General features: G+C 44.9%; 1 protein-coding gene across 1 annotated transcript; it reads left to right on the plus strand.

The window, feature by feature from the left end:
• Window positions 1–67: 67 nt before the first annotated feature.
• Window positions 68–11,892, plus strand: RARRES1 (retinoic acid receptor responder 1). The gene is made up of 6 exons (XM_037406386.1): window positions 68–400; window positions 7,382–7,444; window positions 8,339–8,513; window positions 9,205–9,341; window positions 10,176–10,238; window positions 10,328–11,892. The coding sequence occupies exons 1-6, from the start codon at window positions 161–163 to the stop codon at window positions 10,484–10,486; spliced, it is 837 nt and encodes a 278-aa protein (XP_037262283.1). The 5' UTR covers window positions 68–160; the 3' UTR covers window positions 10,487–11,892.
• Window positions 11,893–12,836: the final 944 nt, after the last annotated feature.

Consider the following 12,836-nt stretch of genomic DNA (forward strand, 5'->3'; position numbering starts at 1 on the left):
AAGGGGAGCAGCCGACACGCCCGGAGTTTCCCCGAGCGCTTCCCGGCACTGACAGCAGGCGGAGGGAGGGCGGGAGGTAGCGGGCCGGGCCCCCCCTGCTATTAGTACCGGCCCTCAGCGGAGCCCGCCTCAGTGCGGTCACTCACCGCTTCTCAGCACCATGCAGGGGCTCAGCGCCGCGCCGCCCGCCGCCTTCCTCAACCTCCTCCTCCTCCTCCTCCTCCCCCTCGGCGCCCTGCTGCTGCCGGCGGCCGCGGCGCCCGGCGCCGAGCGGGAGCTGAACCCCAGCAGCCGGCTGGCCGCGGGCACGGCGCGGCTGGCGCTGCACTACCTCAACTCCCGGGAGGCGTCCCCCGGCGCGCTGCAGGCGCTGGGGCAGGTCCGCAAGGCCACGCTGAAGGTAAGGGGGAGCCGGAGGGGAAACGGGGCGGCTGCAGCTCCGTGGGAGGGGGTGGCTCCCCAGGTGGGGTCTTTAAAGTCACCCTGGGAAAAGGACAATTAGCAATAATTATTATAATAAATCAGTGGGACGGTGAGTTAAGCCGCCCTGAGGTTAGTGCGGCCCCGCGCTGGGCACCGGGCGCCTTCCCTCTTCCCTCAGGGGGCTGCTGTCCCGCTGCCACTTCCCTCAGCGGGTCCCTGGCTCCCCTCAGGGGGCTTGGTGTCCGGCCGCCCCTTCCCTCAGGCGGCTCGGGGTCCCCTCGGCGGGGTGCTGCTCCCCTGCCCCTTCCCTCAGCGGGCGCCAGGCACCCGGGTCCCCTCAGAGGGGAGTGGGGACCCACCTCTAAAAGCCGTGGTTTAAATGTCCCCCAAGTCCTGCGCCATGCATGTTGGTGCGCTGTCCTGCAACCAAAAGCAGCACGGCACAGATGAGGGACGGAAGAAACTGACACATGTGCCAGGCATATGATGGAAAACCAGTTTCATAAGGAAACATTTCCAGCAAAATCACTTCTGGAGTGACCATCTGCTTTGTGTGAATAGGGACGGAGAGGACTTGGCTTTCTGGAGTCTCTGGAGCCTGAGAGCTTCAACGAAAGGCAGTGCAGTTCCCATCAGAAAACATGCCTTTCTTTATCTTCTAAAACACATGTCAAACTAAGGTGACAGAAAGGAGTGGGAGCCCCAGATAGGAGCAGCTATCTAGGCAGGCAGGCTTGCACCTCACAGAGAGCTTGCCAGGGATGCTCGAGGCAGTGCTCAGGGCAGGTCCATCACCCCGCACCCCGACAGGCAGGGCTGCTGCCTGCAAGCACTGTCCCAGTCCCATGCAGCACTTTTTTCCTCCCTATGGGTTTGGGTTTTGGTTTGTTTTGGGGGGTGTTGCAGTTGTGGTTTTGTGTTTTGGGGTGGGTTTTTTTTTTTACAACTTAAGTTTCTGAAAGAGAACAGGTAAACATTTCTGGGGAATGCTTCCCCAGGGCTGTAGATCCTGGAAAGAAAGCACTACTATCCTGGAGAGCTGAGGAGGATCTAAGCTATCCCAGTGGATGGGACTTAAAAGCAGCTCTCTCATCCTAGCCTTTCCCGCTAGGTTAGTGCAGGGCAGCTCCCTGAAGTGAGGGCTGGTTGTTTTGGATTCCCTGTCCGAAGCGCCAAATCCAGCACTGGATTCCATGGGATCCTTTTCATGGTTCTGGCATCTGAGAAGGAGATCTTACAAGACTTGTCCTTCAGCATCTGCACAGCATGTTCAATTCGGGCCTTCACTCCTAAAATTGAGAATAAGATGGTTTAGTGTCAAGTCTTCACTTTCAAGAAAGAAGTTCCAAGCCAGCCTAAAACATTTAGGATGTACTATTGCAGTCCTTACAACACTGAACTTGAGCCTCAATCTTTCACATATATCCCAGTTGCCAGTGGTTCCAAACCAATCTGAAGCCTGTTTGAGTTGCACACAGTATTTAACAGACCACCAGAATAATTTCCAATTAAATGTGACAAGGCACAACCTACTGCATAACAATTCAGGATCTGCATATTACTTTGTGTAATGCAAGGCCCGAAGATAGTGTTAGTTGTGCTGCCTGTCTGGGAATGTGGGGAACATGATGTTCTGCTATAGATTTATCTGAGACCATACCCTTAGGTAGCTCTTTGTTTTCATCATCATTGCCAAAACCGTCAATTAACCATGTTGTTTAATAGGTGCTGAACATGGACATGCTAGTGTGGCATTTCAGTCCTCCTATGAAATTGCTGCAGACACCTATGACAGAAATTACTATGCTATTTGATACTTCTTTCAAAACATACAAGTTCTCCTTCTATAGTTACTGGGCACTTTACTGGGTGGTGTGCTTACGTCTATATTTACATACACAAAAGCTTGTGCGTCTTCTAAGGGCCACAACATGGCCTCTGGCAGCAGTGTGTGCTGCTGGAAGCACTGCACTTGTCTAGTAAAGAGACATATCAGAAGTAAGGGGTTGGTGCAAATCCTCCTTCCAACCCCAGTGTAACTGAGTATTTTGCAAGGTAGTTTTGGCTGTAGGGAGGGAAAGGAATTTTTTTCCACTGTCAGCAACCTGCCTTTTAATATACGAAAGAAAAAAATTGGTTCATTACAGAGAAGTGAAATGCCTCATTACTTCCTCCCAGTACTAGATGCTGTAGGAACTCCCTGGAACCACTTTCTGCAGTTTATTTCCCCTTTTCCTTAGCACACACTGAAAACAAGAGGAGAAATGCACTAGACATGGTCACTTTCTCCTTTCCTGTCCTCCACTGCAAAAAAAAAAACAAAACCAAAAACATCCCGGAAGGAATGTGCTATATTATGTGAATGCAAAATACAGAAATGTTGGGGGATTGGGGGTGTTTTGCTTTTTTTTTTTAATTATTTTTTAAAGAAAGCTAGTTTCCTGTTGGTTAGTAATTTAGTGAATCTAGTAAAAATAGGACAATTTTATCGTGGAATTTAATCATAACCACTGTATTTTAAAGCTAACATTATTAGCCCACTAGCCAGTGAAACTGCAGTAATTAGAAACAGGACTGGAGACAGCCACCAGCACGGTAACTCTGTTAGATGCAAAAGAATTTTCAAGTTCAGGTAAACTGGGACTTCAGTGCTTTTCTCTCCTAGCAACAAATAGCAGAGATATGCCAATCATATTAATGCCTGCCTTGCCATTGGCTGCAGTTTTCTTTTTGTTGTCCCTTCTCATTCACGTGTTTTTTTTCCTTAAGTGAATATCTTCTAGGAAACAACAGTGTGCATCTCATGGAATAGTTGACAGCTGCACTTTGAGATACATTTTTGATAAGAGAAGCTTTAGTGTGTGCCAATTGAGATCCTAGAATTCAAGAGAGAAACTTCCAAAACGCTGATGTAGCAGTCTCCCATACCAAGCTGTCCTGGAAATCATAACTGAGCAGTGGGTAGGTGAAGTGTGAAGGTAAAGCTAGGTAATCTCTTGGCTAAACTGTAACATTTGCTTAAATTGGACTACAAAATAAAATTTTACAGATGGGTATTTCTCTTCACAAGCTCACCTTGGCACAAAACAGTGTAACACCAGAACTATGGTCCTAATATTAGAGGTCAATTAGAAGATTTCTACTTATTTCCAACAGTCAGGACCCCATGTTAGGATGGGAAAGGTAGAATCAGGGGCAGGGTAGGTAAATTGTCTGGGGAAATCTAGACACAGAGAGGTCAAGAAAATAGCCATCTCTGCTGGCTTTTCCCTCTGGTCTGGGCAGCCCGAGAGCTCACCTGGCTGTCTGTGGATGAGACCTCTCCAGCACATCCAGAAGCCACCAGCCACCTGAGCTGGACAGTGGCAGGGCGGCGAGGTGGGAATGGCAGAAGGCAAGCCCCCAAAGGACACCTCTCCCTCCCCTCTCCGCAGTGCCAGCTTCTCCATGCTTAGTGATCAGGTCAGCAGTCTGATCTGGCGACCAAAAGCTGGTACCAGGGGAGAAATGCTGGTGGGGAAACACACGAGAAGAGAAGGAAATCTGCAGCAATGAGAGAGGTGATCATCCCTTTCCACCCCAGCAGGGAGTTAGAGCCCTGTAAACCGATTGCAAAACCACCTCCTTTGGGACCTGGAATGAAACTGCTCTTAAATTGCTGGTTTGGCCTTTATAGTACTAAAAATCTGTCGTGAAAGTTACATTAATTTTGAGCCCGGAAATAAAACAATCCTGTGACCCAGATATTCAGTGGAAAAATGAATTACTCACTTGTTTTCTTCTCTTTTGGACACTTTTATCTCTGGCTGCTTTCAGCCAGTCATCATTGTGCCATGTCAAATATTCCCGAGCTCCGATTTAACTCTATGTGATGGTTTACACTGATGCACTTTAGACTGATAGCGGAAAATAATAGCGGAAATAAAAGTGGTGTTTTTCTTTGAAACAAGGAATACTTTTGTAAAAGTTAAAATTATTTCATGCCAAATGTACCTTCTCCCTGGCAAGATGAAAGCAGCCCTCAGGTATGAATACCCAGATTGAATATGTATTTTAGCTGCATAGCTCCACTTGAAAGTAGGTGAGCAGTTCTGCTGTGGTGGAGTTGTTGTGAATGAAGAGAGAATATCTACTACTTCAAAAATCATGTCAGCACAGAATTATGTATTTTTTTTAAAGAGAGTATTTATCAGGTCACTAGTCCCAAAGCTTTCTAGCCTTCCACTGAGAAGAATCAGAGACTGATAATTAGTTTATAAAAAGTTCTGATTGCTTTTTTCTTCGTTAGTGCTCAATAAGCAAATGCAATGATACTGCTAAAAGGTTGTGTCAAAATCTGATTACTATTCTCAAAATTACCACAGCTATAAAAATGATTTTTTTTCTTTAACAGAGAGAACAGGTGACACCAATGCAAGAACAAATAATTTTGGAAGAATAGTTGAACATATTTTAAATGACTGAATATGCTGGACAGAAAAGATCCAGCTAAACTATAAAAGAATTTCTACTAGAGAGTTTAAGACCCTGGGTTGTAACTGGGAGTGTCCAGTCAGGCTGCTGTACTGTGCCCCTTGAGGAGAAGTTTCAGCAGGAAACAGCATCCGCTATCATCAGTTAAATCGGAGCTAAGTTTCTCCTGCTTCGGGTTCTGTTTCAGGTTCTCTCATCTGCAGTACTAATAACAAGAAAAGGAATAAGCTTAGATCACTGTGCTTAAAACATACCCCTACTTGATCAAACAAAGCATGTTAGAAACAATAGCAATAACATCTCTTGGGTAGCTTTGCAATAATTAGAAACTTAGACTTAACTGCTGTGACTATTGTGAGAGATTAGACCCTTCCTTCAGCGCCATAAATTAGTTATCCTTTTGTAAATCTGCGTTTCAGAAAGCTACTTTTTAATATTTTTCTACGCTAAGAGCATCTCCTCATGTCACGTTCTCTGTCATTTTGAGGACAACATTTTAGCCAATACACAAACCGGGGGCAGGAAAAGGGGAGAATAAGGAGGTGGAGAAAAAAGATTACAAAAGTTTGAATTTATCCTCCCTCTGTATCCTCTGTTCCCTTCATGGTCTGATCTGGGTCCAGCTCCAGACTTGTCTCATCGTAAAGCTTCAAGAAGGGATTTTATAAAAGTAGAGCAAATGACTAAAACCAATTTGTCCTCTTACCTGCAGTGTGTAACTCCGTGTATGTACTAAAACCAGGTGCTGGGCTGATACCCTTGCCCTGGGAATTAAACTTCTTTGCTGACATTATGCTATTAATGGCTTCCTGGAAGCACGTATGATGGGAACACAAAGGCCCAAGTTTAGATAAATAAAACACACACATTTGCTTTGGGTTCTAATCTTTAAAATCATGCGAACAGCCAGAATTCTCCTCCTGTTTATCTTAAAAGTATTGCATTTAAAAAGCAAATAAGACTTAATAAATCGGTGCTGTGCTGGAATACGGTAATTTGATGTAAACGTACACTTTAGAAGGCAGCTTGCACTCTCCAGTAAAATGCATTTTCTAGGTATTATCTCACACAGGCCATGCAAAGGAAAGCCTGTGTAACAATATACCCTACACCAGTAGCAAACCGAAGCAAGAGGAGGTTTAAGGCAAAGGAGAATACCTTTTCTCAAACCAGGTAATATATGCAAAAGGAATAAACTTCCAGACACAGAAGTGACCTGGCTTGCGTATCAGAAAGCTTGTCTAATAAATCACAGTATAGCATATAAAAAGACTTATTTTCTTTCATTTATTTCTGGCTGACTTAATCAAAGGAGAGGCTTGGAAATGTATCAAACAGTTTGACGACACGTAGTGTCATTTTACAAGGAATTAGTTGAATAAAGTTTCCCACACTATTTGTTACTTGGACTCCCCACTCAAAAATACAGAAATTTCAAAAATGAATATAACAGTTGGTAGGAAATGAAAGACTGACTTCTTTACTTACTTCATGAAGTAAAGAGCAGATAACGCAAATACTTTTTATTAGGCTCTGCGCTTACACTATTGAATAACACATTGATCCTGTTCCAGAATAATTAATATTTTTCATGGCCGACATTAAAAGCTAGTTTCCTTTTCACTATGGGGCCAGGACAGTCTGTGATATCCCATGCCAAAAATCCTATTGGTTAACCAAACCCTTTCTGTCAGCAGCAGGGGGAAAAAACCAAAAACTAAACAAAGCAACACCCCCCCCACACACACCCCCCTCAAGTCCAAGAAAATGACATATTTCAAAGGTGTACATTTCTAAGGCTTTTCTGATGTTTTGTGCTACAAGAGGCACTACTGGCTGCTTCCCATCAGCAAGGAGTATTCTTTTATTTTTCTTTAACTAGTCGAATCTCAGATAGTTGATTGGGCAACTTAATGACTGGTATTTTCAGGACAAAACGAGAGCAGACAGACCACAACCCTGCTCTGACACGCTGTGTAGCGAAATCAGTCTCTTTCCAGTCACAACAGAAAAAAACCTAGAAAGGTTAGCATCCCCAAGCTTAAATTAGCCTGTGTAATTCCTGTTCAGCTGTGAATCAGTCAGCAAGACTTGATTCATTTAAACATTCAAGGGCACTCTGATAGCTTGTGCAAAAAATACCTCAGAAGCTGAACGCTGATGTGTAATTTTATTATTTTTAAAGTTACTCAGTATCAATCTGTCCTGTGAAGGACTGTGAGCAGCATTTTTCTTCTTGGCTATCTCTGTGAGGAAATGATCTAAAACATCCCTTAACATAAGGGTTATTTACTGTTGTTAAGACCCTTTGTGTGTGCTGCTGGCACCATCTCAGCACATCTCATCCCACCAATTTCCTGATGCCACAAGGCCATGAGGCAGCCGTGGCATCCTGTTTCCCTCCCCAGCGCCCACGGCAGCTCCTCAGCAAGTCACAGTCCGTGAGCTATAGTTACACTGATGGCTGAATCCTTCTCTCTTCCAGAGCATCCCAGACTCAGGTCACAAGTATTACCTGCAGTTCACTACTGAAGACTACAAAAGTGGGGTGAGTTTATGGTCCTCTACATTTTTTCTGACAGCGTGTGTTACAGGAACTTCAACATCTCCAAAGCAGGATATATTTACGCACTGTCGTAAATAGATCTTTCATATGCTTCTTCTCCCTGCCTGTCCAGAATGGGGTATGGTTTGCTCTTAGGGTCACCCGAGTACCCCATCTAATAGCTCCTCTGCTGGGGTTCGAGCGGTCAGAGCACTGTGGTTACCCGCTTCGCTCGGTGCCTGACAAGATCATCTTGTCACAAGTCACATCAGGCAACCGAGCACCTGAATGGAACTTGGCAATCTCAGTGTGGCAGCACGGCCCTCATTAGCCAGTTGTAGCTCCTGCTGTGTCTGCACACCAGAATGAGACGAAAGAGTTGACAGTTGTGTGTTCTTTTTAATTCTAACTCCCCCCTCTGCATTCATTCTGTCAGACAATTGTCATTAGCAATGTTACTGTAAACATCTGCTTTTCCATTACACACGTTTTATGAAATTCAAGTTATTTTCAGAGTTTAATATAAAGCATGAGATTATTTTTGTTTCAAGGCTGAAATATCATACAGTGAAAGTCCTTGTTATCAATTAGTGTTGTTTCTTGAGGATACTCAAACGTATTTCCAAGATGACTTAGTGCATTTCTGCTACAGTTTAAGATCTTCTGCTAAATCACTTTAGCCTTATAGTTTTAACCTATTTACTTTTCTAGAAAAAAATTACATCCTTCTAAAGACTTTCTTGACCCCTGTACAGCTTCATACAAAGTGTCTCATGAAGGCATATACGTGATCCATACATACAATTCACATGTTAACACCAAAAGCTTTTTTAAGAATGCGTTGCTAGCAAATAAAATCTTGGTTAAGGATAACAGTTTTAAATTCTACCTTGACAGGAAAATACTGGGAGCTGTCTTGCTACGGTGTTGTATCTGAAGACAAAGTCCCTGCCTGTTGTCAACATCAAGTGCACACGTACCAAAGACCAGAATCAAATCCAAGAAGAGGACAACAGACTTTACCAAAAACTTAGGCACCAAACCAAACCAATAATTGGAAATAATATTCCAGGTATATTGCTCCAAATAATCGACTATTCCATTTTATCTTAAAGAGCCTAGGCACTTTTAAGGACACGTGCATTTCAAAAATGAGACACGTGTTTACAGTAGCACCCTAAAACTATAGAGCTCACTATCAAAACAATTCCACCGATTCAAAACTATTTTGGGGGAGAAAAAAAACCTGCTTCATTTAGCAACAGTGGTTATCGACACAACATTGTGAAGGCATTTTGCATTTGAAAGCAAGCCTATGCAATTTTATATTCAAGTAAATGCTAAATGTCCTCAAGTAATAACAACTGCCTCAGCCCACACACCTTCCCCAGCTGCAGGTGGAAATTCACAGGGGATGACTAACAGAGCTTTTCCACCCTGGAAACAGAGCACCCCAGTCCCTCTCTTTTCCTCCCAGCTAGGTAAGGATTGCTGTTACCAAGGATATCGGGCTTCTCCCCTCCTTGTGGGGACCCGGTGACTAGTGTCTCTTGGTAACTGCAGTTCTCTCATGCTTTCATACTTCTACTGTGACCGCAGGTTTAGCATCATTCTCCTCCCTGTTCAAGATTTTAACATACTGGAGGGATAAGTCGCTTCCCAGGAACAGTACTATGCCAGGCAAAAAAGCTCTGTGGTTTATCCTTTTTCTGCCGAACAGCCAGAACTAATAACTTTTATACTGCTCTCTTTCTGCCTTGCAGACAGCTATGGCAATATTGAACCTGCGCTGGAGCCAGTGTGGGCTCTGGCTGTTGTTGGCAGCAGTTACATCATGTGGGAAAAGTCAACCGAGAACACGGGTTACTTCATGGCACAAGTCAAGTCTGCGAAGCAGTGGGTAAGTAAAGTGGAAATTACACGTCTGCCTTACAGAAGCTAACAGCGTCTACCAAGCAGCAGAGAATAAAACACTCACCAACAGCTCCTGCTCTGTCACGGCTGTGATTCTCCCAAAATCCCAGTGCCTTCTCCAGACAAGCGTCTCCACCTTCGGACAAGTATTTTGTCTGGGTTTCAGTGGAATAATTTTACTCATTTGGACAAAATCTGGGTTTCCTTGTTTGCAGGGGTAGATCTGTTGGCTTCTGCAGGTTTGATCAGGAGACTGAACAGGTGGCCCTGCCGTTCCTCAGCCCTACTAGGGGCTAAGCCGCCCCTAGGACCCTGCTCTCCCAGCCAAGCCCACGGGCAGCACCAGTCCAGCCCCTGGCAGAGGAGCACGCCTCACGCCTGCAGCCTGCGCCTTCCCAAAGCTTTGTTTCCCTCAGTCATCTGCCATCAACAGACAGTGTTCGGTTTTTACTCCCTACTTACTTCAAATGAGATTTCTCTGGAGAGATTAGTCAAGTAAGATTCTCAAATTTATTTGAGAGTTAAACTCAATTAACGAGCACCCGAGTCAGCCCCGTTTCATGTCAGAGAACAGTCAGCCTGCAGAGCCACGCTGCAGTTGGCACCTTCAAAGCTTTTATGCAGGAAACACTCCCAGTTCCCTCTCTCTCCACATACAAAACCTGTCTCGCTGCAGCCAACAACCACAGCCACCTCGAGCCCTAGCCATCTCGTCCCCTAAGCAAGCTAAATACAGATAGGTAAATCAGAGTAGATTCTGAACTTCAACAACATACCTTATGTTCTTGATCCTTTTTTCTTCTTTTTTATACATGCTCAGATAAGGAAAGATGATTTTATTGAATTTGACTACACTGTCCTACTCCATGAAATTCCAACACAGGTAAGAAAACATGTACAACAACTCCTTTTATCAACAGAGGAACGGTATAAAGTTCATAAAAGATGTGTATTTTTAAATCTGTTCTCCAGGAAATTATTTCATGTCACATGCGCCTCACTTGGCTTCCTGGTCACCCTCTGAAAGTGAAATACTTCTGTGCTTCAGAGAATCAGAAGGTCGAAGACGGATCTGGAGTGGAATCTGGATCAGCTGCTGGGATTTTACACGAAGGGGGAGCAAATTTTTAGAAAAGAGATGTTAGCTTTATGTATTAAATGAGAAAATCCTTGTGTTAATAGACCTGGAGTTGTGATCATTCTTCTGTACAAGTTGAACAGTGAATCTGAATGCTTTCAGTAGGCTGGTTTGTTGCAGAATTATTAATTCTTGTATTTCTTAAACTGCAAGACTCATGTTCTAGGGTTGTACCTAAAAACTTTGCTACTACATATATACACAGATAAACATACACAATTTGATTGTCACTAACCGTTACTTAGAGTAACATACTTTGTAAACAAAGTTGGTATATTTGGATAAAAATCTTGAGAAAAGGATTAATCTGTCACTAAGAAATACTTGTCTACTGATTTTTTTCTCTTTTTTTGGGATAGATACATGCTGATTCTTAACTTGCACCTCCAATAAAACAAATACCATTACGCAGGGTTGAGATTGGGTTTTCCTTCACAATGCTGCTGTTGGACCCCAACCTTCCATCTTCTCCCAGTGTCTGGCCTTTAGGAGGATGTGGACAAGAGTAGGCAGCGAAAACATCTCCCCACAAGGCCCTGCAGAGGCCAGTAACCAACGTCTGCATGGCCCTAGTCCTGCCAGCGCGCCACCGCTCCCTGCCTGCGCTGCCAGCTGACATCAAAAGCAAGTTTCTCCTCTCGTATTTATAAAGGCCACTCCGAAAATACTGATGCAAGGAAACCACGTTTTGTTGTCTCCCCGCACCTGTCACCCGTCCAGAACACTGCAAGGCAGCGTCTGTCAGAGGGAAACTGCGGATGTCTGTTTGCAGTTCTCGCACTCACCTCAAACAGAAACAGAGCTGCTGAGAAAGGAGGGCTCTGCACAGCCAAGCTCACCTTGGGCCTGGTGGGGACCAGCCCGCTGCCGGAACGCCCCCAGACAGCCCTTACAGCAGCGACCACCATGTCCTGTACCGTCCGACACACAGCAAAGCCCTGCGGCAAGCGCACGTGGTCATCCTTCCGCACCGAATTCTTCACCTGGGCTACAGCAGACCTGCCATCCTGCCACCGTGCGCTGAGATTGTGCCAAACTGGCTCCAGTTTGCCATCAATTTTTTTCCCCGTTCGCAAGACTTCAGCCAGGTTAAATTAACTCCTTAGCAACACGTACCCCTCCCTCAGGAAAAGAGGCGATGGTCTCTGCCTTCCGGAAGGGTGACTCCCTTTATAATTGTGGTATATTGTGCTATCATTGGTCTGTAATCAGTAACAATGATTAAGGTATTTAACATGAAAGCTTTAACTGGGGGATATTTAGGCCGGGTGATCTGCTAACCCCCCAAATTCAGGCACATTACACCAGTGCATTAGACTCTGATGCACTTTTACTGGCTGAAGCTTTTTATACCAGCACCGAATAGGCATTGCAATAAATTCAGTGAAGCAGCGTTTCACTCTTGGTGTTTTCTTTTGTTGCTGGTAACATTTCTCATCGTCAAAAGCATGAAATCAGAGCTCAGGATGGCAACATTTCTTAAAAGAAATTGGTGACGAAAGTATTTTTTAGAATTAAAACAAAGAAATAGTATGGATTTAGCACTTTGGGGTTCTACTTTAGCAGCGCACTTAAACCACAGGTTTCGTTTCCTTACCTTGCTTTTGCCACTGCTCTCCAGACCTAGAACACAGGGTCAGGTACTTCCAGCTTGCCAGGTCGGTGTAACTTTGACTACTAATAAGCAACACAAACTTACCCAGTTAGGAAACTGCACAATAACTTCTGGACAAGTAGCAAACCTGCTGGAATTCAAAGGCAACATTTCCACCAGCTTCTTTAGGGCCAAGATCTCAGCCAGTGGATCAGAACCCGAAACGGTGGGGTCTTCACGCAAGCCCGAGTGCTGGGTGCAGCACTGCAGATGTTATTAGAGTCGAGGCTCAGGCGGGTTCACAGCGAATTCTTGATGTGAAAAACCCCACGCGGAGCCTGCTCGTAAGAGGTACAGACCAGAGACAAGGAATAGCTCTCTTCCAACTCTGCTGCTGGGAGGAGTTCCAGAGTCAAATACACTATGACCGCAACCTAAAATTTAATTAACGAGAAATACCCCCATCTCACGCACAAGGAAACAAAACCCAGGGCACCCCAAACCCAGGCCCTTGCTAGTGCATCCGTCCTTCCTCTGCCACCCCCCCGCAGGTTTTCTCCCTGGCGTTGCAGTTCAGCAGGTGCCGCAGCTGTCCCCACACCGCGCTCCCATCGCCTGCGCAAGGTTGGTGGAGAGCCAGCACACACCTGGCAGAACCAATTCGCCAGGACTGGCCTCCACTGAGCATAATATAAAAGCCGTAAATAAAAATAAAATCATAACCACCCCATTTCATTTCTGCATTCATA

This window comes from Falco rusticolus, chromosome 13 (assembly GCF_015220075.1).
Source record: "Falco rusticolus isolate bFalRus1 chromosome 13, bFalRus1.pri, whole genome shotgun sequence".
Lineage (NCBI taxonomy): Eukaryota > Metazoa > Chordata > Aves > Falconiformes > Falconidae > Falco > Falco rusticolus.